Source organism: Podarcis filfolensis, assembly GCF_964270895.1.
Source record: "Podarcis filfolensis genome assembly, chromosome: 13".
NCBI classification, from domain to species: domain Eukaryota; kingdom Metazoa; phylum Chordata; class Lepidosauria; order Squamata; family Lacertidae; genus Podarcis; species Podarcis filfolensis.
Window position 1 is genome coordinate 618,180 of NC_139615.1, and position 27,852 is coordinate 646,031.

Here is a 27,852-nt window from a genome sequence, read left to right on the forward strand (position 1 = left end):
AGGCAGCAACTTACTTCTGTGTAGGAGCCACAGGTGAGGACTTTTTTGGAGGGAGTGGAGTTCTTCTTGCGGGCTTTCCACAGGCGAGAGGTATTCTAAAAGGCAAGGTATCAACCTCATAGAATACTGCAAGCTGTCTGCTCAGCCACTCTGAGAAAGAGGGTGCTGAGCCTCTGCATAGCTCCATCCTTATTTCAGGCATCGCAACATATTGGTACTGGATATCACAATGTTTAGCTGGCGATATATTGGGATGCTGAAAACAAGATATTGCCCAGCCCTAGTCTGAACCCGCTGGGTGCCTCTTCACATGGCCATAGAATCATAGATTTGTAGAGTTGGAAGGGAGTCCACAAAGGTCATCCAGCCCAGCCCCCTGCAATGCAGGAATCTCTGATCAAGAACCTCAGGCAGACAGCCCTCCAACCTCTGCTTAAAAGCTTCCAAGGAAGGAGAGACCCCCGTCTTCCCAGAGAGTCCGTCCTGCTGTCCAACGACTCTTTCTGCATTATCTCTCAGAATGATCTAGTACTTTGTAGTGGTCATGTAGGATTGCTATGAGGAATTACGAAAAATGGAGCAAGCCATTGTGTCGGCGGTGAAAGCATCGCTTTGACTGGGTTTGGGTCATTGGCATGATTTCTGATTGATCCCACAGGCCTCTGCATCTCTGCCCCATTTTCTCTATGCCTGACGGTCACGTGTAAAGCATTCTAACACAGACCAGTTGCTTACCAGGCATCCTGGGTACATAAAGATAAGGAGGCAGCTTTGATGTAGCTTTTGTTAATCTTTAGGTAGATCTTAGGGCCAGGAACAGAGTTCACATGGAGGTGGTAAAATGCCTGTCTTTCCTATGGGTTTATTACTGCCGGGGTTTACTAAATGCATTCCTCCTTGGTTCTTGTTTAGTTAGCCTGAACAGGTATCCATGCTCAAATGGCAAATAGTTCTTTGTAGTTAAGAGGCTTCCTCTGATCTGACTTTGTCTCCACATGGGGATTTTTTGAAATGCTCAGAGGAAATCTGATTTGTTCTTACAAACGCTGTGTTAAACGACCTGGGCCAGGGGGTGGGATGTGCACTTCCTCCCAGAGTCTTGCTGGTCAAGCCTTGTGTCCATTGTATTAATCAGGGACCAGTCCTTCCTTCAGAACGCAACAGTACTTTCTCAAAGTCGAACAGAGGTTGGCTGGCTGAGCATTGCTGCCTCATATTGCCTGCCCACCCAGCGCCCCCCTCCCCGGCTCCAGCCCACCTTGCCCTCCCCGCCCATCACAGACACACACAGACGCCGCACCAGGTTAACTCTTTTTATTGGGTTTTGCAGGAGTTCACACACAGGTCGGAGTTCCACAGGTGCTGGCCATGCAGGCGGAAGAGGTGGGAGGCTGGGGGCAGGGAAGGGGGGCAAACTGACTTGGCGGGGACCCAGCTCTCCAGGGGTCTGCCAGTGGGTCTTTCTCTGTTTCTGAAGGAGCCCTTGAGTCACGGGGCTTGTCCAGAGGTCGGGGCTGATAACAGGGGCAGCAGGTCAGTTGGGCTTTTGGGGTGTCTGGATTTGGGAGAGCAGTTGCTTTGAGGGGTGGGGGCCAGGCCCTGGATCTGGCCAAGGCTCTACTGTAATACGTATTTGGGGGGGGGCTCTGAGGATGGCTTGGGGGGGGATTCCCTTGGGGTGCCTCGTGACGTGTGGGGAAATCAGAGTGAATGATTGGGGGGGGGCGATGCGTGTGGAGGGCGGGGAGTGTTGCCTGTAGCTCCGGTTGCTATACAGTCCAAATATAGATATATATTTATATTTATATTTATATATATGTGTGTGTATTTATTTATTTATCACATTCCCCCCTTTAAATAAACATTATATACAAATCACAGCAAAGAGTCAGGAGTTGGGCGCGGGGGGGTCCCAAACAGCAAAGGGGAGGAACCACAGGGGGTGGCGGGCTCAACGAGTTTGGGGTGCTACGATGGGGGGCCAGTTGGTGGGGGGGGGGGTCTGGGAACTGGTGACCGCGGGGACCATGGAGGGGGAAGGCCGGGTGCTGTGTCCCCCACCCCAGTACGGAAGCAGTAGATCAACTTGCTGCCCGGGTCCTCTTTCTGGGGGTGGTGGAGATTTGGGGTGGGGGGTGTTGGCAGGCTGGGCCAGCTAGATTGATGGGGGCGCCCGGAGGGGCTGCTTGGATTGGTTGGCTTGCGTTGATGGGCACATCTCTTGGCTTTGGGTGGCTGGACGGGTGGTCAGGGGAGAGGGAAGTTGGATGGGGGGGTCCATTAGGGACGCTCAGATCGGCTGGGATCCAGCTGCACTGGAAGGTGTTTGGGTTGGGGAGGTGGGAGAGTTGGGGTGAGTGTCACCAGAGGGGCTGATGGGGGGTTTCCTTGAGCTGCTTGACTGAGTTGGGGCTGAGGGGCCGTTCCCTCGTCTCCCCCCTCTGCGTCACAGCTCTGAGCACCGGTCCTGTTTGCTGTAGTGGTCAAACTGGCTCTTCCAGTGCATCATGTAGGCGCTCCAGAGGTGGAACTCCAGCTTCCACTGGCGCTCGGCCTCCTCGATGTTGTCTGGGGGGGTGGCAGGCGCGGAGGGGAAGCAAGAAGGAGCGGAAGGGAAGGAGAGAGAAAGGAGGAGAAAGGAAATAGAGTTAAGTGGCAGGAAGAGCTGCTAAGAGGCCAAAGCGCATTTGCGGGGGGGGGGGGTGCAGACTCACCAGGCTCCAAAGCCCCCTCCCCACTGCAGAACCCCGGACTCCACACCTGGGGTCAGACGGGGACATGTTCCTCCATCTCTCTTGTCCCTCTGTCTGTGGGGAGTTTTGAGAATGCAATTCGGCTTTCACTGGTGTGGGGGGTGGGCCCTGCGTGGCCAGGGGGAGATGGAGCCCTCCAGCTTCTCTCCTGACCTCATCCTCTCACCATGACTTTCCCTCCAATACTAGGCTGATACCTCTTAGGGATGCTGGCCTCTGTTTCCTCCTTCCTTCGTCCTCTACCTTGCAGAGGAGGTGACATTTGTGTCTCTCCTGCTGCGATGGAAGAGGTGGCCTGGCTCACAGCACCTCTGCCTCAGGGACCTTTTCCCCTCAGATTTCCCGTGATAAAAGTAGCTTTTTCAGGGGGTTGGGCTAGATGACCCTTTGGGTCCCTTCCAGCTCTACAATTCCATGAAACCCAGAGTCTCGGTGTACAAATCGGACAGGGGAAAGTGGGTTCCTAAGGCAGGGATTTCACTGCAAGATTCACCTTTTTTAACTTTTCTCCAAAGCAGCCTGCATGACTGTGTCTGCCCCCAATTCTATCCTCACAAAAACCAAGTTGGCCTGAGACGTAGTAACTGCCCCAAAGTCACCCTGGTGGGCTTCATGGCTAGGAATGCAATGCAGGACCCCCCACTCAAGAATCCCTGACAGACGGCCAGCCAAGCTCTGCCTAAAAACCTCCAATGAATCCTGGAATTATAGAGTTGGAAGGGACCCCGAGGGTCATCCAGCCCAACCCCTGCAGGGCAGGAATCCCAGCGGAAGAATCCCCGAGAGAAGGCTACCCAGCCGCTGCTCAAAAGCCTCCAACGAAGGAGAGTCCATGAAGGGGCGGCATACAAATTTAATAAAGAAAATAAATAGTAATCCAGTGCTCTAACCACTGCACCTCTCTCACTGGCAGGAGGCAGCTTCCCTTCCATCATGCACCTGCTGCTAGCCTGTGGAATGCACTGCCACTGGGTGGGAAGCCTCTTGGGGTGGCTTCCCAGAAGGATCTGAAAGGGGGGCACTTTGATTTTGACTCGGAGCTCTGGGGCCGGGAGGGGAGTCTGGGTGGACCAAGCAGAAGATTTATTGAGGGTGGGGGAGATGCACTGAGGACACCCATGTAAGAAAGAGGTGGTTAGCATTAGCAAGCTAAAGACAGCTGCGGCAGCATTGCGGTTAAGAGCATGATCTGCAGCCCAGGAGCTCGGAGGTTCATCACTCAGCTCCATTTATTTTCTGGGCTGGAGGATAGACATGTCTGTCTCTCCCTCTCTCAAAATCTATCTATCTATATCTATATATCTCTATCTCTATCTCTATCTCTATCTCTATCTCTATCTCTATCTCTATATCTATCTACCTACCATATTTTCCGGCGTATAAGACGACTAGATGTATAAGATGACCCCTAATTTTTCCAGTTAAAATATAGAGTTTGGGATATACTTGCCGTATAAGACTACCCCCACCCGTTTCTGGTCCTCCTCGTGGGGGGGGGGGTGGAGAGGAAGCGGTGGGGACTGGCTGGCTGCTGCCACCGCCCCACACGGCACCAGGGCTGGCGGCGCCCCCGGTGGGCTCCCCATGCACTCCGTGTCCCTCTTGTCATGTTTGTGGTTTGGGACAAGGCGGTGAGTCCGTGCACCAAGAAAAGCCGTGCGCCCTCGAGCCCCGCCACAGACCACAGACAGCGCAGGCCCTGAGCTCCGGCTCCGGACGCCGCTTTGCTCACCACTCCTTGGAGCGAGGAAGACAGGCCCAGAGCTGCCAGACCCTCGGCAAGGTGAGGCGAGGAGCAGGCACAGGCCGGAGCACCCCAATCTAAAGCCCACCAAATGCTGCCAGGGGCAGAGCGCGCACCCCTCCGCTGCCTCTGCAGTTGCAGCAGCAGCAGCCCGAGGCGAGGTGAGCGAGCCCCGGTCGGCCATCCAGCAAAGCGGCGGGCTGTGCTCACCAGCTCTCTCCTCCTTCCCAGCGGGTGGCTCTGCGTCGCCACAACCATACCCGACATATAAGATGACCCCCGACTTTGGAGAAGATTTTCAGGGTTAAAAAGTCATCTTATATGCCAGGACATGCGGTATCTATCATCTATCTATCTATCTATCTATCTATCTATCTATCTATCTATCAATCTATCTATCTATCTATCTAACTATCTATCTATGTGCCTTGCCTCCAAACCCCAACTTACACCCCTGACTCCTTGGCTAAACGAACATCTAACACACTCCCCACAACCAAGGCTGCAGCCATCTCTGCAAATGGCAATTGGCATTTTGGTGGCCCCCAAGAAGCCCCTGTGAAAAGGGGTATGGGGCCACAGCCAGGCTGAGAAAGGGATCACCCACCATGGAATGAAGCCCCACCCCCAATATCTGTGTGCCTGTAAGTCCAGCAGAACATGGAGCATGCTTCCTCCTGCAGCCTCTCCCTTGACCCCAAAAGGCCTTCCTTGAACCCCCCCCTTTGCAGACACATTTATGCACCCCCCATGCACCCGCCTCTTCACCCCCCAGCCCCCAATCCCCCACCTCTGTTTTCCCCCTCTGGTCATGCAGTTGGAGAGCAGATGGAAAGAGAGGATCTCCCACTTGCTGCGTGCCTCGCCTCCCCCCATATTGCAAAGCGCCAAAGACCGTGTGTGCTTGGAATTATTGATTCTTATTGCAATTCCCCCAAACAGGGACCTCAGGAACACACAACCCACAAAGTTTCAAGCATGTGAACATGAAACGAGAACAACAAAACACCAGACAGGAGCAGAACCATAAAACCATTGAAAACGAGCTATACAGACACACACAGAGACCCTGACACTGCCTGAACCAGACATTTGCTGCAAGGTGGGTGGGAGGTCTGGTGTGGGGCGCCTGGGCAGGGGGTGCTGAGCCCCCTCACACAATGGTTCACCTCCCTGCCACTCTCCCCCGCCCCAAGCTTCTCCCAAGGCAGGCAGTGGTGCTGAGAGGGGGGGGGTGGACTGGGAAAAGGTGGGAAGGGGCTCAGTGTCTCCCAGTCTGCCTCCTTTGCCCTTAAAACCAGAGACACCCTCCACTCCATCCTGCTGCAACTGGGTGGAAACCCTCCACTCAGTTGCCAAAATCTGAATTTGCGTTCCCGAAATCCAACTGTTCTCCCCAAGCCCAAAGGGGAAGCACTGCTGGGCTCTCAGGGGTCCAGATGCTGGTTCTGGGACAAGCAGGATTGTCACGGAAGAACTGCGGGGCTCAGTTGCCTAGACGGCTCATTCCGGTTTGCAGCACGCCACAAAATCCATGCTCACGGGTCTTTGTCTCCCAAAGTCAATCCGCTGCAGTGCCAAAAGGGCAGCCTGCCTTTGCTGCCTGCGGGCTCCTGTGGGGCTGCGTGCCCAGTGAGTCCCTGCCTCCTGCCCACCCCTCTGGCCTTCTTGCTCCCACGGCGCCCCTGGGCATAGGCCCCTCTTGACCTCCCAGTCCATGCATGGCAACAGCGGCAGCAGCTAGGCTGAGCCCCCTCCCCCCTCCCCCAAGGCCCAGCCCTCCGCCAGTCTGCGGCAGGCAGCAGCGGCTTCCACCTGCTCCTTTTCTCAGTGTGATCCGTGGGGTGCTCAGGACAGGAGGTGCCATGGGGGGAAGAGGAGGAGGAGGACCACCAGTGGGGCGGAGGGGCCCCCGGGCCCCCAGCTGGACTCAGCACAATGCCTGGAAGACTCTACAAGGGAGAAGAGAATGAGGCGTTAAACCCCTGGGCAAAGGGGAGAGGGGTGTGTGGGGTGCAAGGCCCGGCTCAACACTCATTGGAAAAGTTGCCATTCCCCCAGATTGCAATGGCGGCAGGGAGGGAGGAGGCAGCCACGGGCTGCCCACAAACGCATCACCTTTTGCTGTGGTAGTGAGAGGTCAGTTTGGTCAAGACAGAGAGAGAGATAGAGATGAGGCTGGAGAAGCAGGTCATTCTTGGTGGAAAGGGGTGGGAAGCAAAAGATCGGATTTGGGGAGACTTGGCGGGTGGGGGGCGGTCAAGGGGCCGGCTGAAGAAGACCTGGGGAGGGGGCTGGAATTTCTGCATCTGTTTCGAAGGAGCGGCCCAATTCCTGGGCTGGGTTGTGTTTTGCCTGTTTCTCTCCCCCCCATGTCCCTGCCCACTATCAGCAGGCCTCCCCCCCGCCAGGGGCCCTGACCCACCGGTCACGTTGAGGAGCTTGGGGAGGAAGTGGTTCCAGAAGGCGCAGATCTGGGCCCGGAGGCTGCGGTCGGTGCTGAGCGGCTGCGTGTTGAGCTTGACGTACTGCTGATCAGACAGGTTGTAGACGGGCCAGGACTCCTCCTTGTCCGAGGGGTCCGTGGGGTTCCTGCGTGGGGAGAGAGTGAGAGGTCAGTTTTTGGACCAGGCCCCCCCCCGGAATTCTTGCACCGGCCTCTGTGCTTGGGTCAACCTAGCAGGAGACGCTGCATTTTGGGTGTTTTTATCTTGTATTTTTATGCAGTTAACTGCCCTGAGATCCATGGCTGGAGGGCGGTCTACCAAACAACAACAGTAGTACAGGGCCAGGACTAGTCCAGTATTCTGGCTCAGTGCTTCATTGTTCTTTTAAGTACTTGCTCTTCTCCTTTCCCCTGCTATGGGTTTGAGGTGTATGGGGTGGGGTCAGTCTGGATGATGCCTCGAGTCCCTTCCAAGCCTTGGGGTCCAGGACCCAGGGAGGGTTAGAATTTCATGGCAGATTCTGTTGCTGAACTGGTCAGACAAGTTTCTTTGTAGGACAACGACCTCAGCTGGCCACTTAAGTGTCCTCCTCAACATCCCAAAAGAACCGGCCAGGTTGCAAGAGCTGCAACTAAGTGAGGGGGCCCTCCAGGCTGATGGGTGGGCCTTTCCTCTAGTCCCCTCACCTAGGAGGAGCCAGAGAAGGTGTGTGAGCCGAGCTGGAAGCAGCCCAGGAGCTGGAGATACAGAGACCTGCTTGTTCTGTGCAGAATGCAGAGCTGCGACTAACCGAGAAGCAAGATCCGTTGAGGTTTTAATTCTGTGATTCCCTCCATCATTTTCTAAAACCATGTCTGCTGTCCCTCATTCCAAGGAAACTGAGCCCCGGGGAAGCGGCTGGAGTCCCTTCCCACTCAGAGACTGATTTGTATTAATCCCTTCTCTTCCTGCTATTTGCCCAGACAAACTCACACAGACACAAGACACACCTGAGCAGAAATCAAAAGTGGTGGGTCTGTATATTTTAAAATTCAAACCCAAGTTTTTCTCATCATGGTCAAAGGTCAACATTTTGAAATTTGAATATCTATATTGAGGGACAGAATAGCCTGGTTGCTACATATAAATCAAAACTAAGGAAATATTGCTAATTCCTGATTGCCCCAATCAGTAATTCTCACTTAAAACCGGCCAGACAATCAAATACCATCCATAACCAGGAACATTTTTCATCTTTCTAGTTGTGTGCACGGGGGATATAAATAAATCTAACCAAGTCCTGCAAATAAACCTGAATCCTGAGAATCTCCCAAAATTCATTCCCCCAATTGACCTATGCCCAGGGCCCTGTTTGTGACCCCACTGGCAGCTTCTTCAAGCATTTAATTAATTAACTAATTAATGAAATACCTGCCCTGGTCACAGGGCAGATTACAGCATTAAAACACAAGATTAAAAACAGTTCAAGAAAGCAACCGTAAAATAAGATGGGACCTAAAAACATGCACCTCAAGTGCCAAAAGGCAGGGCAAAGAGGTGCGTCTCCAGCATTCTCCGGAAGCTGTGCAATGAAGGGGCCAGGTGTACCTCTGTGGGGAGGGAGTCCTGCAGCTCAGGGGCCGCCACAGAGAAGGCCCTCCCCTGCATCCCGCCACCCCCGAGTGGGAAGGGACCTTTGCCCCCTTTCCTCCCTCCCTTGGAGGGCAGCCGCCTCCCTTCTCTGCCCCCACCTGCCCCCTCCCCCAGCCTCGTTACCCTGTGCGGGCAAAGTTGACCCAGTAGCGCATCATCCTGCGGCTGAGCTCCTTCTCCTCGGGGGTGTAGTTGAGGCTGTCGTTGAGCGGCAGCCCAAAGACGAACTCAATCTCGTAGCCGTGCGGGACGCCCATCCAGAGCGGCCACATGAGGTTGGAGGCGCGGTGGTCGAAGAAGTAGGCGTAGACCTTGTTGCCGTGCTCGGCGTAGCGGCGGGCAAAGTGCATGGCGGGGCAGATGACGTTGTGGTCGCCCACGATGTCGTCCATGGCCTCCCGGTTCTTCTCGCGGTTGTCCTCGTCCTCCCAGTCGGTGTACTGCAGCACCACGGCCTCGGCGGCGATGTCGTTGGCGTGCGGCACCCCGATGCGCACGCCGTCCAGGAAGTCCTCTCGGCTGATGAGGCTTTCGTTGTCCTTGCTGAAGCCGGGCGCCCCGTAGATAAGGAAGTAGGTGCCCTCATCCTTCACCACGCCCAGCAGCACCTGCGTCTCCTTGAAGTTGCCCGTGCTGAGCATGGCCTCGGGGGTGTCCGGGAAGAAGTCCCCGTCGATGACGGGCACGAAGGAGAAGCGGAAGATGCTCTTGTAGGGCAGCACCGACCACTCCTCGTCCACCAGCTCTTGCGGGTGCTTCGTGCGCAGGCAGCTCACCAGCTCAGAGTCGTTGGTGAAGTGGCAGCCCACCCGCTTGCCCAGCAGCGTGGCACGGCGGCGGCTCTCTGCCGGGGTGATGGTGGCCCACGGAGCGTTGGCCGTCCCGCTTTGCAGGATGGCCCGTTGGAAGAGGGGCCGGCTCTGGGCCGAGAGGAGGTGCATGCTGACCGAGGCACCGCCGGCGCTCTCCCCAAAGATGGTGACAGCCTTGGGGTTGCCCCCGAAGAACTGGATGTTGCTCTGGACCCACTGCAGCGCCAGGCGCTGGTCCAGCAAGCCCATGTTGCCCGGGGCCTCCTGGCTGCCCAGCAGGGCCAGGAAGCCGAAGGCGCCCACCCGGTAAGTGATGGAGACCAGGACCACGTTCTGAGTGTAGGTGAGGAAGCGCCCGTCGTAGACGTCCAGCGAGGACGAGCCGCTGTAGAAGCCGCCTCCGTAGATCCAGACCAGGACGGTGGCATTTTTGGGGCGGGGAGAGGGCACCCAGACGTTGAGGTAGAGGCAGTCCTCGCTCATGTTGTGGTTGGGGTTCCACATCTCCGTCCCGTGGAAGCCAGGGTAAGTGTTGTCCACCAACTGGTAGCAGGCGTGCCGGTAGGACGAGGCGTCCAGCTCGTGGCTCCAGGGCTTGACCGGCTCCGGGCGCAGGAAGCGGCGTGGGCCCACGGGGGGCTCTGCAAAGGGGATGCCCAGGAAGGCCGAGACCTGGCCATCCAGCACCCTCACACGGATGCCACGCACCCGCCCGGTCTGGGTGGCCACCAGCAGCTCATCCGCCTGGGCCAAGCCGATGAGGAAGGCCAGGAGGAGGGGGAAGAGGGGCTGCAGCCGCGAGGCGGGCATCATGCCAGCCTGCCTGGGGGCACCTGTGGGAGAAAGGGGAGAGGGTTAGAAGAGGCCTCTGCCTAGCTGCCTGCAGTTGCCACAGAGTCAGGGCCCAGCCTGCCCAGCCCTCCTTCTGCTGTCTGATAAAGGGAGCGCAGGCTGATATCAGCGCAGGCCAGGCCACAGGGGGAGGAAGCGGGGAAAATAGCAGGCTCCTTCTCTGCCTCTGATTCAGGGGCTGAAGGAGAAGGGCGAGGCCCTGGGTTCAAGTGGAGGAGCGGGCCCAGAGCCTCCAGCTCAGGCAGGGAGCCTGACACTCATCTGTGCCCATCAGCTGTGTGGATAGCTCAGTTGGTTAGAGCGTGGCCAAGATTGCCAAATTGCAGGTTCAATCCTCATAGGGGACAGCTGCATGTTGCATGTTTCCTACCTCACAGGATTGTTGTAAAGAATAAAATTGTGAAGGAAGGGATCAAATACAACACCTTCCACAGATAAATGGAATGAAATGAAATTTTAGCAGTAAACTGCCTTGAGTCCCTGTTAGAGAAAGAGATAGGATGCAACTGCAACAACAACAACAACATGAGAATGATCAATAACATACCAGAGAATAAATCCTATTTAACTCAGTGGGACTTATTTCTGAGTAATAATGTCTAGGATTGCATTGGAAGGCTGCCCAAGCTGGACCCAGTTACCTGGGAGTAAGCTCCACTGAATACAGTGGGACTTACTTCTGAGTAGACAGTGTAAGGCTCCATTTACAGTAAAGGAATGAACACTCCACATGTTTCCTAAGAAATGGCTGGCTGTGGAAGCCTTGCAATTAAAGAATTTAATGCAGATTGGGGACCTTTTCCTTCAAAATCATAGGAAGGGTTTCACATGCCAGCGTCACTTTTTCCTTCATTTGATGCAGGGATTTTATTGTCAGTTCAAACAGGACTTTTGCACCAACACCATTTTTAATTGTTCTCCAAAAATAAGCAGGGTTGGAAAAAGGAGAAGTGGGATATTCTGGGAGCAAATCAGAAACCGGGACACTTGGAGGTTATGCCAACGTGGGAGTCAAAAGACTCGCTTTTGCCCTGAAAAAAGCCAGAAACCCCCACTCTCAGGTGCCTCAGTGCCCCCCATCTGAGAGGCCCTCTTCCCCTCCTTTAGCCCCCCACCAGTTTCCTGGGAGGGTGGGGGTTTGACTCAAGGTCTTTCTAGGGGGTGGAGGAAGGAATCCAGACCCTCAGTGCCACCCAGGGTGGGTGAGGGCGCCACAGAGGAGGAGGATGGCACATGCCTGGGTGTGTGGCCTCTGATACCCAAGACTTGTGTTTTTGTAGTCCCACCCTGCTCTTGTGGACGTAATAGGTTTCTGGCCTGGGGAGTCCCCCCCCCCTTTCTCGCTAGCCTTTCAGAGTCTTCTGTTGACATCCTCAAGCCTTTGTGTATTTAGACATTCAGAAAGCTTTCTTTGCTTAAGTGCCTCTCCGAAGGCTGCTGAGAAAGGTTAGCAGTCGTGGGAGGAGAGGAGAGGCTCTGCTACGGATCAGTGACTGGCTAAGAAACAGGAAGCAGAAAATAGGAATAAATGGGGCATTTCTCCAGAGAGCGTGGAGTCCCCCAGGATTTGATATCGGGATGAATCATAGAATTGCAGAATTGTAGGGTTGGAAGAGACCCCCAGCGGTCATCTAGTCCAGTCCACTGCAAGGCAGGAATCTTAGCTAACCTCAGCAGATGGCCACCCAACTCTCTGCTTAAATTCCTCCGTTGGGTGTTTGCTCATAAGCCACACAGAGAGCGAAGCCGCCAAGTTTACTGGTGATACCAAATTGCTTAAGGACCTCTCAAATCATGGGGGGCAAGATGGCAAATGCAATTCAATGTACCCATATTTTTCGCTCCATAAGACGCACCTGACCATAAGACGCACCTAGTTTTTAGAGGAGGAAAACAAGAAAAAAAATATTCTGAATGAAACAGTGGGTGTATGATTTTTGTGGTTCATACTGTGTCCACAGACATGTGATTTGATGGTGACTTTGGGGTGACCCAATGCAAAAAGTATCCTGAGGATCCATGTGGATCTGTGCTTTGTAACCATGTTTTTGTGCCTTTGCGGCCCCACGAAACAGTGGGTGCGTGTTTCTTTTGGTGCAGGCTGTAGCCATGGACATGCTATGTGACCTGATGGTGAATTTGGGGTGACCCAATGTAAAAATCCTGAGGATCCATGGGCTTTTACCTCCCCCTCCCAGGCAGCCTCCGCTAGCGTCCCTTATCTCTCTCCCTATAGCACAGATCAGCTGCTTCCTTTCAACACTCCCTTCCCTCTTGTTTGCCTTAGTGTCTTTTCCTTAGCTGGAGCAGTTTTTTGCTCGTCCTTTTCTTCTAATTTCTCTCCTTATTGCTTTGGTCTTCCTGTTTCCCCCCTTTGCAAGTTTGCTGTCTTTCCCTCCCCCCTCCCAGGCAGCCTCCTTTATCTCTAGCCTCCCTTATCTCTCTCCCCGATCACCAAACGATCAGCAGCTTTGTTTCAACACCCACTTCCCTCTTTCAAAAAAAGAGAGCATGATCTGCTTTTTGCCCCTGGGCAATTCAACTCATTCGCTCCACAAGACGCACAGACATTTCCCCTTACTTTTTAGGAAGAAAAAAGTGTGTCTTATGGAGTAAAAAATACGGTAAGCAAGCATGAGTTGATGCAGATCACGGCAAAAATATATTCCATATATATGCTCCTGGGGTCAGGAATGAGAGGGGATTGCTCGTAGGCAGCTGCATCGTACAGAGTCAGACCATGGATCCATCAGGCAGTGGGATCCATCCTGGCCTACCTGGAGAGCAAGTGCTTTAACAAATTAGAGATGAGCTTGCAGTATCCTCAAATCTGGGAGAGTTGTTTACAGCTATTAACCAAATGAAAAACAACAAAGCCAGCGGACCTGATGGGATTCCTGCCGAAATCTTCAAAGTGGGTGGAACTGAACATACATAACAACTTCACAAGCTCATCGAAAAAATCTGGGAGGAGATGCCAGCAGATTTAGGGATGCCAAAATTATCAAAATCTTTAGAAAAGGTGATAGAACGGCTTGTGGAAACTATCGAGGCATCTCTTTATTCTCTACGGATGGCAAAATTCTTGCAAGGATCTTAGCAAACTGTCTCCAAACTATATCTGAGGACACCTTTCCTGAATCCCAAAATGGCTTTCAACCTTCTGGGGGGACAGTGGATATGATTTTCACTGCTCAACAGCTTCAAGAAAAATGCAGAGAGCAAAACCAACCCCTGTATATATGGTTTATTGACCTGACTAAGGTCTTAGACACTAAATCATACTGCCCTGTGAACTGGCCTGCCCAGATAAATTTGTGAATATCATTCGGCTCCTCCATGATAATATGACAGCAACAATCATGGATAGCAATGGCTCTCAAAGTGAAAATTCACAGTGCGATTGGGTATTAAACAGGGATGTGTTATCACCTCAACTCTATTCATTATTTTCATTGCCATGATTCTACACTTCATTGAAGGGAAACTCCACAATAGGGTAAAAATCATATATAGAACAGATGGAAAGCAGGCTGAAAGCAAAGAGTAAGGTTACCGTAACTTCCATCATAGAGCTTCACTATGCGATGACAACGTAGTGTGCGCACGCTCAGAGGATGACCTCCAAACCATCCTAAATATTTTCGCAGAAGCTTACGAAAAGCTTGGCCTGTCACTCAACATCCAAAAAACCAAAGTGCTGCACCAACAAGAACAAAACAACCCCTCTGCAGCGCCACAAATCCAACTCAGTGGTGCAGCGTTGGAAAATGTCTATCACTTCTACCTGGGCAGTTATCTTTCCACAAGGGCTGACACTGATGCCGAAATCCAGCATTGCCTGAGCTCTGCGAGTGCAGCTTTCTTCCGACTGAGGACTGGGACGTTCACAGGGAGACCAAAATGCTTGTTTACAAAGCTATTGTACTACCAACCTTACTGTATGCTTGTGAAACGTGGACCACTTATAAATGCCATCTCCAACTCCTTGAAAGATTCCATCAACAGTGTCTCCTGAAAATTTGTACACATCACTTGGGAAGACAGGCAAGCCAATACCAGTGTACTGGAAGAAGCAAAGATCACCAGTGTCGAAGCAATGGTTCTTCAACATCAACTTCGTTGGACTGGTCATGTTGTGCGGATGCCTGATGATCGTCTTCCATAGCAACTACTCTATTCCGAACTTAAAAATGGAAAGCGTAATGCTGGTGGTCAACAAAAGAAGTTTAAAAAATCTCTCAAGGCAAATCTTTAAAAATGTAGTATAAACACCGACAACTGGGAAACACTGTGAGAGCTCCAGTTGGAGAGCAGCCTTGACCAAAGGGGTCCTGGGCTTTGAAGACACTCGAACTCAGGACGCAAGGGGGAAACGTGCTGAGAGGAAGGCATGCTTGGCAAATCCGGAGGGGAACCCCAAGGCATCCTCTGGCCCGGGAGCCCCTAAAACTCCCCATGGGCGCCTGAGGGAATTAACGTACTTTTCTGTGTATAAGACTAGGGTTTTTTTTACTTTAAAATAAGGTTTAAAATCTGCGGGCATCTTATACACGGATAGTGCATATGCCCATTTTCTAAATTTGGGGTCCCCAAAAGTAGGGGGCGTCTTATACACGGAAAAATCCAGTACATGAATTAATGGATTTCAAACGGTGGCTGCTTAGGAGGCCTCCGGATTTGAGGGCCTGGCTTTCTTTTTCCCAAACTGCCACACACACACACAAACACACCTCACAATCAAGAGCATATAAATGTTAGGAAATAAATAAGTTGCCCCTGAGGAAGAGAACCTTTTGAATCCTCATAAAGAACCTTTTGAATCCTCATGCAAGAAAGAAAATCCTCCTGAGGGAGCAAGCGATGGTTCCCTCCATTGCCTGAGGGGAGAGGGGGAGGGGCCGCTCTTCTAGCACTTTCTGAGGGGAAGAAAAAGGCGGGAAAACACCTCAGGCGGAGGGAGGCCTCTGCTCCGTCTCTTCATATCCCGGCCTCTTCTGAGGAGAAAAAGGGTCCCCTTTCTGAGGAAAGTGTCTCATTTCTGAGGAGGAAAAGCATCTCCTCAGGAACAACCCATTTATTTTATTCATTTATACCTACACGCCGCTTGACTGCAAAAAATAAGACCCCTCGAAGCAGTTTACAAAGGAGAAAGCAGTAAAACGGAGAGAGATTCACAAGTGTACTTCGGAACATACAAAAGTTGAAATGCTGAAATAGATTAAGATTTCCTCAGCTTCCAGTCCTGGCGCTCCTTAGGTTCCTCTTCCCCAGACACCTCAAGCCCCTCAGATGGACGATGGGGAAGGAGGACCTGAAGGTTTCCTGGAGGGAATCTCTGAGCAGCCCCTCGGCGTATTAGTATTATGATTTTGATTATTATTCTATATTTATTGTATAGCCTGCTTTTCCCTCTGGTGGTCAACAAAAGAGGTTTAAAGATTCTCTCAAGGCAAATGTAAAAAAATACAGTATAAACACCGGCAACTGGGAAACACTGGCCTGCGAGGGCTGCAGTTGGAGAGCAGCCTTGACCAAAGGTGTTGTGGGCGTTGAAGACACTCGAACTCAGGACGCGAGGGAGAAATGAGTGATCGCCAAAGAAGAAGAAAGACAGCCCAGGAACGTGAGGGGATTTCTCATAGGCATTGTACAGAGTCAGACCATGGGTCCCTGCGGCAGTGGGTCTCTCCCAGGCCTAATCTCGGAGCCAAGCCCCTTTCCCCTCAACGAAGATGTTGACTTTGTGTGTGGAGAAAAAGGCGAATTCCATGCTAGGGATCATTAGGAAATGAGCTGGAAATAAAACTGCTGATATCGCAATGTTAATGCAAATCTGTGTGAGGACTCGAACCCACAGCTTCAAGTTACAAGAAAGGAGACTCAACTTCAGGAAGATCTTTCTGGCGGCAAGAGCTGCTTGACAGTGAAATGGGCTCCCTCAGGAGGTGGCGGACTCTCCTTCCTTGGAGGTCTTCAAGCAGAGCTTGCATTGTAGGGGGTTGGGCTGGATGACCCCCAGGGTCCCCTTCCCGCTCTGCAGTGCTGTGAACTCACTGGAAGTCCCTGTGCTTCCTTGGGGATCAGAAGAGGGTTTTCAAAAAATAATTACCACCCAAATTCTCCCCTGTGGACCTTAGAGGTGGGGTCACCGTTCCGTGTGGGGCCAGGGAAGGAGTGTAACGGAGACCCCAAGTGTGCATTATGTGGGGTGGGATTCGGATGTCCAGTTTCTATTCTGGGATGTCCTCCCAGCAGCTGCTCAGCTATTAAAAGAACCCGGGTCAAAAATAAACCAGCTGGCTGTGTGTGATATGGGGAGACGGGGGGGGGAGTGTGTACATGGGGGTGGGGTGGGGGGTGGAATCATTTGCTCTGACCCATTAGGTATCCTGATGCGCTGGCAGGTGGGGCGAGGGCATATGTGTGCCCCCTTTTGCGGAGGGCAGAATCAGCCCTTCTGTGGCTGCTGGGGAGACAATGCTGGTCTGGTTCCTAGAGTTTTTTGGGGGGGGCATTGCACATAAAATGGACACTTGTTCCCCCTTCTCCCAGCAGGGGCACGAGGGGGGGGGGGACACAGAGCAAAATACCCCTGTATTCCTGCCAGGATGAAACCATGTTTGCAATGACAGCCTTTTTTGCATTTGGGTGTTGATCTGCTGCAGCAGAATGTCTCTGTCGTGGCTTTTGAGGGGGGGGGACACGACAGGAGATGGGGGGGTCAGTCTCCCTGACAGTGCCATCTGCATCACTCGTCATGCGCCTGTCAGGAAACCCTCCGGCCGGAACTAATGCATCCCCTGCCCAAGGATTAGCAAGTGGAAACTGAAACCCCGCCATCCGAGTGCCAGGGCTCACGCTGGCAGCACCCCCCCCATCACTCCTGCAGTTCAGCAGGGAAGGAGACACTTCCCTCCCTCCCCTCCTGTGACTCCCACCCCAAAGTTGAAATAGGAGCTGGAATCAGGAGCAGTTGGAGGCCCCTCACCCTGTCTGTGCCCCAGAGAGAGCTCCCTGCCTGCTTTTCGGAGAAAGGTGCCTCCTATCTCGGCTGCCAGTCAGACATTGAATAATTGAACGGCAGCATTGAAAGGACCCCAAGGGTCACCTAGCCCAACCCCCTGCTTCCGTCTCTCTCTTCCTCCCCTCCTCCCCATTTCCCTGCCTCTTTTGGGTAGGGGGGTGCTGCTCCTTGCCCCCTGCCCGTAACACTTTCTTGAGGACTGCAGCCTTGACCTCTGCTGTCCTCAAGCCTTTCAGGTGCTATGGACACACACACGCCCCAGGTGTCCCCAGGCTGGCCAGGGATAGTGGGAGTTGCAGCCCCCCAGCAGCATTGGGAGGGTGCCACCTGTTGATGAGGCCCCCCAAAGGAATTTGGCAGAAGTCGGCTCCTTCCTCTCACCCCTCTCACCTGCCTTGTCTCTCCTGGCTCTGCTGCTTCTGCTTGTCTTCCCCGAACCTCATTGTCACACCTCCCTGTCCTGCTCTCCTTTGTTGCTACTCTCATCACGTTGCCTTCTAATCCCGTCCTCCAGAAGTGCATGCAGCCCCTCCCTGTTTTGTGTCATCTGCAGACTTGATAAGTAAATAAACAGCAGAAGTGGGGGAGGGGGCACCCAAGATTACCACGCAGGTCTTTGGCCCCTTGCCAAAAAGAGAAGAAGGGCCGTCTCACTGAGTGGCAACAGCACATGCCTTGCGGGCTGAAGGTCTCTGGTGCAACCCCTGGAGCTGTCTGGGCCAGGGGGTGGGAGGCCCACTGCCTCCCAGGAACCTGCACTTGGAGGCTGCATGCCAAGGATGTGGGGCATGCAGAAACGGGTGCATTTTCATAGTTCTGTAATCCTGGGCTGGGGAACCTACGTCTTGTGGGCTCCATGCACCCTTCAGCCCAATGCCACGTGTAGCCTGCAGGGATGGGGTGGCAGAGAGACAGACAGGAGAGTGGTTCTTAGAGCAGGCACTGGGCAACTCTGCAAGATCCACCAGCTGCCACTTGCAGGGGTCTCAGCTGGCTTCCCCCGAGCCTTTGCTAAGAATATAATAAAATGCTCCCGGGGACTAGAGGAGCTGCTTCTGAAACATGTCGTTCTCACCTCCCAATAGTCATGGCTTAAAAATGTCAGGTTTTAGGACATGGGTAGGCAAACTAAGGCCCGGGGGCCGGATCTGGCCCAATCGCCTTCTCAATCCAGGAATCAGTGTGCTTTTACATGAGTATAATGTGTCCTTTTATTTAAAATGCATCTCTGGGTTATTTATGGGGCATAGGAATTCGTTCATTCCCCCCCCAATATAGTCCGGCCCCCCACAAGGTCTGAGGGACAGTGGACCGGGCCGCTGCTGAAAAAGTTTGCTGACCCCTGTTTTAAGATCACTGCTCCCTCTCGATTCCCCACAACTCCTTTTCTGTACCTTATCCAGCTCTGCCCACCAAAAGGAAGTGAGCCAAAGAGGTGATATTTGTGGTTTGCTCTTGGAAGCCTTTACTAGAGGCTTATCCTTGGCTGGGCTCAAGAAGAGCATTTTCCTGCATGCAGAGCTCTCCGAGTCTTTTCAAAGGAGCCCCTCTCGACTTCCCTGGCTAGCAAAAGCTGAGCAAGCACATGATTACGGAATCTGGTTTTTCGTGGTTCAGAATTTGGAGCCTGCCTTCTCGCCTGCAAGTCTGCTTCTGGCCTACACATTACTGCAGATGATACAAAAGCAGGAGGGACCGCAAACTCTGGGGAGGACAGGATGAGATCAGGAGCAGCAGGGGAAGACAAGGTGCGCGTGGCACCTTCAGAAATAAGGGCCAGAAGCTGGTCTTGGCACAGTTCCGGGCACATGGCCCTCGCTGATGCGCTCCTTCCACTGTGAGACGTGGTAGCATGTTGGGAGCCTCCAGTGGAAAGAGAGTCAACTGTTGACCATCAGCAGTTCTATGAGTCAATGATAATGATTTCATGTATTTGTATCCAGCTTTTCTTACAAGGTGGGATTCAAGGCGGCTCTCATAATTACTTTTTGAGGTTTGTTTTTTAAGGGATGCTTTTTCTTTTATACAAGGTCCTTTGGTGACTGCTTTCATGGCGTCCCAGAGGAGGAGGGTTGTTATGTTATCTACGTCATTGTCTTTAAAGTAGTTTTGGAGGGTTTTCGAGAGACTCTTGATAATTGGTTTGTGGTCTGTATGGGGCTAAAGGACCACAATGGGGTGTGTGTGTTTGTGTTTCCTCTCCTAGTTTGAAAGAAACTGGGTCTGTGATCCTGATACAGTCAAACCTCAGTTGTCGAATATAATCGATTCTGGAAGACCATTCGACTTCCGAAACATTCAACAACCAAGGATCAAAGGGCGATCGGCAAAGTCAATAGAGGGAAAAGGGGGGAGGGAACTCCCCAGAAGCCATTCAGCTTTTGAAAACTGGAGCAGTTACTTCTGGGTTTTCAGTGTTCAGGAGCTGAAACGTTCCAAAGCAGAGGTGTTCAGGAGCCGAGGTTTGACTGTATTGCCAATGTTTTTTTTCTTTTCCAAATGGGGGATCAAAGTTGTGAAAACAAGGTACCGTGTTTTTCGCTCCATAAGACACACTTTTTTCTTCCTAAAAAGTAAGGGGAAATGTCTGTTCGTCTTATGGAGCGAATGCGTGGTCCCTGGAGCTGAATTGCCCAGGGGAGAAAAGCAGATCTTTTTTTTTTTTTGAAAGAGGGGAGTGGGTGTTGAAACAAAGCAGCTGATCGTTTGCTATTGGGGAGAGAGATAAGAGACACTAGAGATAAAGGAGGCTGCCTGGGAGGGGGGAGGGAAAGACAGCAAACTTGCAAAGGGGGGAAACAAGAAGACTAAAGCAATAGGAATTAAAATAGACCAAAGTACATTTAGAACCAGCAACTAACAGTGCAGTGCACCTTAGTTTCCAAAGAAAATGAAGGAGGGAGCCAGTCTGGTGTTTCTTGGGAGGGAATGCCACAATCTGGGAGCAGAAAGAAAAGGCTCTTCTTGTCTCCTTTCACCACCGGCCGTGACTCTGATGTTGGTGGGACTGATAGAAGGTGTTCCCTGAGGGTCTGAGCACCCAGGGCAGGTTCATAAAGAGGGACAGGCTCTTCCAAGCCGCCTGGCCCCAAGGCAGGTTGCAGAGTGTGTTGCTTTCATTTGATTCTCACAACAGGAAAGCACAAGCATTACACTGGAATCGCAGGCAAAGGCCTCCTTGTCCCTCGTGGCTGTTCTCTGATGGTTTCCATTTTGGTCACATTAAGGACACCTGGTGTTCAGGATGAGGCCTTCTTGGGCACTGTCTCACTCGTTTGCAGCTCCTCCCTCGCTGGGACCTCACCAAAGCCCCAGCATCAGAAGGCAATAGGGGGAAAATGATCCGATTTTGGAGCATGGATGTGTGTTTGTGAAATGTGGGAAGGGAGCTGGGATGTGAATGCTCAAGGCTTGCCTTCCCCTCATTCCTTTAGTTTCGTAAGTGTTTGCTGGCATTCTTGACAAGGCTGGAATTTTTAGAATCGGGTGCGTGAAAGAGGCCCTTTCATGTGTGGGTTGGACGGAATCTGGGAGATGGAGGACAGATCAAAGGAAGGGCCTTCTCTCTGAAGCATGTCATGAAAATGATGGAATTCCAGAAGATCAGAGGACTGCAGGGTTGGAAGGGACCCTGGGGGTCATCTAGCCCAACCCCCTGCAATGCAGGAATCCCAGCTAAACAATTTCTGATCAACGACCATCTGACCTTTGCTTAAGAACTTCTGCTGAAGGAGAAAGTCCAGCACCTTCCCAAGGCGTCTGTTCCGCCATCAAATTGCTCTTGCTGTCGGAAAGTTCTTCCTATTATAGTGTTGTCTGCCAGTTTAAGAGCGGATGGGGGAAATCCATGGAGGGAAGGGCTATTAGCCATCATGGCTATGTACTGCCTCCCGTATTGGGGGGCACCATGCCCCAAATGTCATTTGCTATGGGGCCCCAGCCAAAGTCCTGCGTAGTCTTGGGGCATCTCCTTCAGCCACTGTGAGGACAGAACGCTGGACTTGATGGGTCCCCTTTGGTCTGATCCAGCAGGCTCTTCCTATGTTCCTGCGGAGGCTCCAGGTCCAGAGGCAGTTTATCTAGATTCCCACTGTGAGAACAGGACTCGGTCGGCCTCCTTTGGCCTGATCCAGCTCTGCTTACGGTTTTTCTTACAACCAAGGCAGTGTTTCAGTTACTTTGAGATTGACAGAAAGCCACCCACCCACTTGCCTTCCAGAGAAGAGCCTAACCAGGTGGATCCCCTTATATTCGCTCGCTCCAGCCAATGAACTCCTACAGAGTTTAGCTTTGGAAACCAAACCTGCCTACAGTCCAGAAGAGCGTGGAGTGGGGGCTGGCTCCTGCTCCTTGAGGGCAAAGTGCTCTGCACATGCCCAGATGCAGCCTGGCACTGCTAGACATATTCCAGACATTGAGATTCTGGACCGCATCCCTGGAGTGTCTCCATCTCAGCTCAGGCTAAGAGTGGAACAGGAAGGGCTTTCTGTAAACACAACGGGGAAATCCTCTCTCTCCGGGGGTGGGGGCAAACAGGAAAGAGACTCTGCCTGTCCCTGCAGAAGTTGTGCTGCTGCAAGAGGGGTCAAGCTCAAGGATGGGAGGTGTTTACTTCCTACGCAAGGCACAGGATCACATACCCTCCAAGTTTCCTGACTTTCCAGGAACAGTCCCAGAATGACAGAAGTCATCCCGGTTACGGATTTGATCCTGGAATGTCCCTTTCCCCCCAGTGGCGTAGCGTGGGTTGTCAGCACCCGGGGCAAGGCAAGTAATTTGCGCCCCCTAACCCGTGGATTTGTGCCCCCTAACCCCCAGATGTTGCGCCCGGTGCGGCCGGCCCCCCTGCACCCCCCACGCTACGCCACTGTTTCCCCCTCCCCTCCTCATCTCAGAAGACAATTGGAAGTGGTGTGTGGATGCAAAAACAGAGTCCTGTCTGAACTGAAAATAAAATTCCTGCACCAAATGAAGAAAATAGTGACGCTGGCGTATGAAGCCTTTCCTATAATTTTGAATGAAAATGTTGCCAACCTGCCTTAAATTCTTTAATTGTGATGCTTCAGCAGACAGCCACTTCTTATGTTCTTTTAGAAGAGATGAACTGTATGGTTTTCTTTCCGACATGAAAAGAGAATTGTTTGATCAGGTAAAAGAAGACGTTCATAAGGCAGCTTCTCAAATTTGTAAAAATAATAACTTACTTGCAGAGGCTGTGAGACAATTAAAAGAGGCGAATACACAAACCACCAAGGTGGAAATGGTAGAGACGAGGTTCGAGGAAATTACAAGGGAAAGAAAGAGGAGTACAAGACAAAAATGGTATTATATGTGAAAAGATTTGGGAGGCTTTGACCGTGATAGACAAGAAGCAGGAAGGGAGGGCAAAATGCGTAAGAGGTTACTATTTGTGGTGGCAATGTATAATTATTTAAAAAGCCTGGGAAAAGATGTATAAAGATTTGAAGAGTATGTGGGAAATGATTAATGTTTTTAAAAAATCAAAGTGATGATATTGAGATGTACAGGACTCAATGGACTCATTGAACGAAAGACTTTGTTTCTGTACTTGAGAATCCCAGGCCAAGACCAGCCAGTTCCTACCTAAGGAAGAACCCACGCCAAAGAAGATAAAGATGTACTATTGAATAAACTATTGAACTGTGCAGGACAACTTAGTTAATCTGAAGCCAAAGAAAGAAGGACTTTGAGTTAAAAAAGGGGGCAGATGTTCAAAGAACATCTATTAAGCTTGTGTTTAGACATTTACATTAGTATAACTTTTAAAAGTAACTTGTAATAAGATGAAGGTGGTTTTAAAATTGGATTCCTAAGAATATAAGGTTCCACGGATGTGCATAAATAAGCTTAACGTAATGGAACCAAGAAGTAGAGGGAAGATGGCTAAAAAGAATATGGTTTTAAAAACTTGCATATGATCTTTTTCCTTTGTGTTTTGTATTGTTTTTATTTTTGTTATTTTTGGAAAACTAATAAAATGTTACTAGAAAAAAGAAAAAAAGCAGCCAGCCACTTCTTAGGAAACACAGGCACTGTTTATTCCGTTATTGTAAATTGAGCCTGATGCTGCAATCCTCAGCATTTTTACTCAGAAGTAAGTCCCACTGAGTTCATTAGGATTTACTCTCTGGTATGTTTATTACTGGGAGAAAAGTGATGACAAACCCAGACAGCATCTTAAAAAGCAGAGACATCACCTTGTCGACAAAGGTCCGTATAGTTCAAGCTGTGGTTTTCCCAGTAGTGATGTATGGAAGTGAGAGCTGGACCATCAAGAAGGCTGATCGCCGAAGAATGGATGCTTTTGAATTATGTTGCTGGAGGAGACTCTTGAGAGTCCCATGGACTGCAAGAAGATCAAACCTCTCCATTCTTAGGGAAATCAGCCCTGAGTGCTCACTGGAAGGACAGATCCTGAAGCTGAGGCTCCAATGCTTTGGCCACCTCATGAGAAGAGAAGACTCCCTGGAAAAGACCCTGATGCTGGGAAAGATGGAGGGCACAAGGAGAAGGGGACGACAGAGGACGAGATGGTGGGACAGTGTTCTCGAAGGTGCCAGCATGAGTTTGACCAAACTGCGGGAGGCAGTGGAAGACAGGAGGGCCTGGCGTGCTCTGGTCCAGGGGGTCACGAAGAGGCAGACACGGCTAAATGACTAAACAACAATGTTTATTACTATTACTAAAGAAAGGTCCAGTAGCACCTTAGAGACCGACTAAGTTTGTTCTGGGTATAAGCTTTTGTGTGCATGCACACTTCTTCAGATACAGTGAAACAGAAGTCACCAGACCCTTATATATAGTGCGAGGGTATATATATATATAGTAGGGTTTTCCTCAGAAGGGAGATGGGTGATTGACTCAATGGGTATTGTAAACCTGTTAACGACTGTAATTAGTCCTACAGGAAAAAGCAAGGGATGGTATGCATATGACCAAAAATAGCTTTAGCATATGTAATGAGACAAGAATCCAATATCTCTATTCCGACCAGGCCTCTCCATGGTTTTCAGTTTAGTAATATGTTGTAATTCAGCAACTTCTCTTTCAAGTCTATTTTACTTCTTCTTCTACTAATATTATTTCACCTTTTTCCCTGACAGGAACTCAAGGCAGCTTACCGCCAACATTTTATTTCTTTCCATTTATCTGTGGAAAGTGTTGCACACAATCCCTTCCCCTCACACATTTTTCCTTACAACGATCCTGTGAGGTAGGTGAGGTGGAGAGGTTGCACTTGGCTCAAGGTGACCGACGTCTGTGTGCGCATGACATCTATGTGTGCAATGAGATCAAACGCAGGAGAAGCTTCCGGATGTGGAATAGGATGTCGCTATCTTCATCGGGGAAATGTTGGAAGGGGTGGGATCAGGCCACCGCTGGGGGGGGTGGGAGACTGAGTCTGCATGTCTGGCTGGGGGTGGCAAGTCTGGTGAGTGTTTAGATGCTCCTGGGTGGGGGAGCACATGCCTCCCCCTCCCCACCACTGTGGCTCCTTCCAAGCATTTGGGAGAGGGGCAGATTTAGCCTGGATGCTTCTGGGACACCCAGCGCCCCCCCCCCCCGCCTGGCCAGGCTTTTAATAGCTCTCCCCTCCCCCTCCTTCCTCCCTCCCTCCCTCCCTTTGATTCCTGCAGCTGCTCTGTTTGCAAACAAGGGGGAGGTGGCCATAGAGACAGCCTTGATGTGACCTGGGGGGGGGATGCGCCCGGCCGGACCCCCTCACCTCCTGCAGCAGCCAAGTGCAGCTGAGCGCATTAAGGATCGCATCTGGCTCCGGGTGAGCGCCTGGCTGGATTGCGACCCACCCGCTGCTCCTCACAGCGCGCCCCCACCGCGTGGATGCGCAGGCGCACAGGCAGAGGACTCCCTTTGCTCCCTCTCTTTGCACCAGCGGAGGTTCCCAGGCCCCCACCTCCGCCGGATCTCCCGACAGCCTCACCCCACCTGGGAGAAGCCAGGATTCCGCCCCCCCCAGCTAATGATTTTCCATCAGAAGATGCCCCTCCCCTGCATGTCCAGCTCCACGCTCTACATCTTTGAAGGGGTGCGCACTCTACACACTCTCAGAGGCGTTTCCTCCAAGCACGAGCCCCCCCCTAGAACGAAACATTCTGGCCTTGCTCAGCCCCCCGCCTCCCCGGTTGGGAAAACCCCCAGGCAGGATGTCCTCGGTAGCCCCCACAACACAGGCCAGGTGCTGAGGAAGGGGAGCAGGCAAGGGGCGGTGGAGAAAGAGGGGTAGAGAACTGGGGGGCGGCGCTGGATGGGCAGACAAGGAATAGGAAACTGGTGGCGGGGTAGGAGATGACTCGGGAAAGATGGGGCTGGAGCCGGAGGGAGCTGCGCGTTCGAGGACTTAGGAAAACAGCGGCCCGGGAGGGAGAGTCAGAACCTCGGCCCCCCTCCCCGGCACGCGCCAGCCTGTCACGGGCACCCCGACCTCCACATGGGGGGAGAGGGGTGCTGTAATTTCCCAGGCCAGCCCCAGCCTCTTTTTGCGGAAGAGAGAGATGACCAGATTTGGGGAAACAGGATTTGTGGGGGGGTGGAGAAGGGATGCCGGGGCGTCTGCGTCAGAGGCGCCCAGGCCGAGGGGCCGAGGAGGGAGCCCTTTGGGGGGGGGCTTCGCTCCACTGACCCTCCTCCCTCCGGGCGGGGGGAGCAGCTGCCCCTTACCTGGGCCGAAGAGGAGGAGGACGAGGGCGCCGCTGTTTCTGGCTCCGCTGCCTCTGCCGACTCCGGGCTGGCGGGGGCGAGAGGAGCAGCGGCAGCAGCAGCAGAGGCGCCCCCCCAGCCCCGCCCGGCTGGCCCAGCCTCCCCACCCCGCCGGGCGGCGGCCAGAGGCAGCAGATCTCGCGAGCCTCACCCCCCCCCCGCCAGCCCCGGGCTCCCCGTGGAGGAGGAGGGGGCAGCGGCTAAGCCGGGCGCTCCCACGCTGGGGAAGGGGCCCCTCGGAGACGCCCCGTCAATTTTCCTCCCGCCCCCTCCAGCCAAGCAGGCGGGCCTGGGCGGGGCTTCAGTCCCGTCCCCGTCTGGCACATGTCGGGCAAGTTGCGGGTCCCCCCCGTCGGGGATGGGAGTGCGGGGAGACCCCCGGCCGGCCAGCGCCCGAAAGGTGCGTCTGGCTGAAGAACTTGTGCGCAACGCCAGCCTTCTGGAGCTTCGCCCGAGGCCCCCCCGCCCCCCAAATCCTCCTCTTCTGTAGGTCTCAGAATTGGGACCACCCGTTTAGCCTTGGGTTCCTTGGAGGAGAATCACCGACCTTCTCCCACCCCGGTAAAAGTTCCCGGGGCGTATTGCAAAGGATGCCTCGCGATGGTTTTGTTTTGTTTTACAAAGACGGCACGTGCGAACCCCCGGGACCCCGACGGCGAACCCTGAGAACCCGGGACTCGTCGGCCTCTTTGGGAAGCGAATTCCAGGAGGGCTCGGCAGCCGCCCGCCAAGTGCGCCACAAGCCCCGAGGGTCCGGTCCGGAGGGGAGGGGGCGGACGGCTCCTCGCAGGGACGGGGCCCGATTTTTATCCCCGGCACTCCAAATTCCGCCCAGCCACGCACCCCAATCCTCCTTCTAACGACCTCATACACCCCCTCGGCCCCCTCCCTCGGCAAGGCCTTCTTCGCGCCAGCTCCAGGGGAGGAGGAAGAGCGTGCCCCTGAGCGCGTGCAAAGCGCCTTCCGGCCACCAGCCTGGAGTCCCCGCATCCAGATATCTCCGGCCCCCCCATCTACTCAGGAAAGAACCCAGGAGTTCCGGCTCTCTCTCTCCAGCACCTCCGCCGGGTGGACAGCGCTGCGCTGACGTCACTCCCCCTCCCCATGGCAAGCCGGGCCTGGCCCGGGCCTGGCCGGGATCCCCTTCGCGGCGACGCCCGGAGGGGAGCGCGGCTGGCCGTGGGAGCCGAGCGGGGCCCCGCCAAGGGCCGGGAGGCGGCAGAGATGGACCCCCCGGGGTATTTTTGGCCGGCGATGCCTGGAATCCGGCAGGAGGGAGGGGAGGGAGCAAGATCCGGTTACGGGGAGGCGCGGGGCTTGCAGAACGGGCTCGCGCGGCCGGCACATGCACGCGCGCAAACGACAACCACGTCTCTCCCCGACCCCCACCATCCAGCCAGTTCACACGTCCCAGGGGACTGAATCTGCAAACAGTACCCCCGACTGCCAGCAGGTGGCAGCAGCGCGTCGGTTCCCCCGGGGCGCCGGCAGCGTCCACACGAGCAGACCCTCTTTTGGGGCGGAGCAGAGAAGGAGGTGACTCTAAGGCTGAGTTCACACGATGCCTTTGAAGCACATACTCCCCACCCAAGGAATTATGGGCACTGGGGTTTCCCCTCACAGGGTTACAATCCCCAGCAACTGAATTGAATCACTGAATCACTGAATTGAAGGGGAACCCAATGGGGTCATCTAGTCCAACCAGCTGCGAACTGTTAGCAAACTACGGTGCCCAGAATTCTTTGGTGTGTGTGCACTTTGCATGTGCTTTAAAAGTACCACATGAACACATCCAAGGCTGCCGCCTCCTCTTCCCATTATTATAGAATCGCGGAATTGTAGAGTT

General features: G+C 53.1%; 2 protein-coding genes across 3 annotated transcripts in view; one reads left to right on the forward strand and one right to left on the reverse strand.

The window, feature by feature from the left end:
- The window catches only part of LOC310746788 (uncharacterized protein), a 125,393-nt gene extending 101,341 nt beyond the window's left edge, over positions 1-24,052 (forward strand). Inside the window, exon 7 of the transcript XR_014540794.1 lies at positions 23,981-24,052. The gene's annotated coding sequence lies outside the window, so the exon portion shown is untranslated. The remainder of the gene's footprint in view (positions 1-23,980) is intronic.
- On the reverse strand, positions 1,300-26,087 carry ACHE (acetylcholinesterase (Yt blood group)). Of its 2 annotated transcripts, XM_083580994.1 has the most exons (5): positions 25,968-26,087; positions 8,700-10,221; positions 6,923-7,089; positions 6,313-6,449; positions 1,300-2,568 (listed from the first exon to the last, which is right to left on the reverse strand). In XM_083580994.1, exons 2-4 carry the CDS (start codon positions 10,199-10,201, stop codon positions 6,346-6,348), a joined length of 1,773 nt encoding a protein of 590 aa, XP_083437120.1. In that variant the 5' UTR covers positions 10,202-10,221; positions 25,968-26,087; the 3' UTR covers positions 1,300-2,568; positions 6,313-6,345. The 2 variants fall into 2 exon arrangements, with proteins under 2 accessions (XP_083437120.1, XP_083437119.1); XM_083580993.1 differs by lacking the exon at positions 6,313-6,449.
- Between the last annotated feature and the right edge of the window lie 1,765 nt (positions 26,088-27,852).

Coding starts and splice junctions, on each gene's coding strand:
- ACHE (XM_083580993.1), bottom strand. CDS start 10,201: ATGATGCCCGCCTCGCGGCTGCAGCCCCTCTTCCCCCTCCTCCTGGCC. Junction 7,090..8,699: donor GTCAACTTTGCCCGCACAGG/GTAACGAGGCTG, acceptor CTCCCCACGCAG/GAACCCCACGGACCCCTCGG. Junction 2,569..6,922: donor CAAGCTCCTCAACGTGACCG/GTGGGTCAGGGC, acceptor CCACCCCCCCAG/ACAACATCGAGGAGGCCGAG.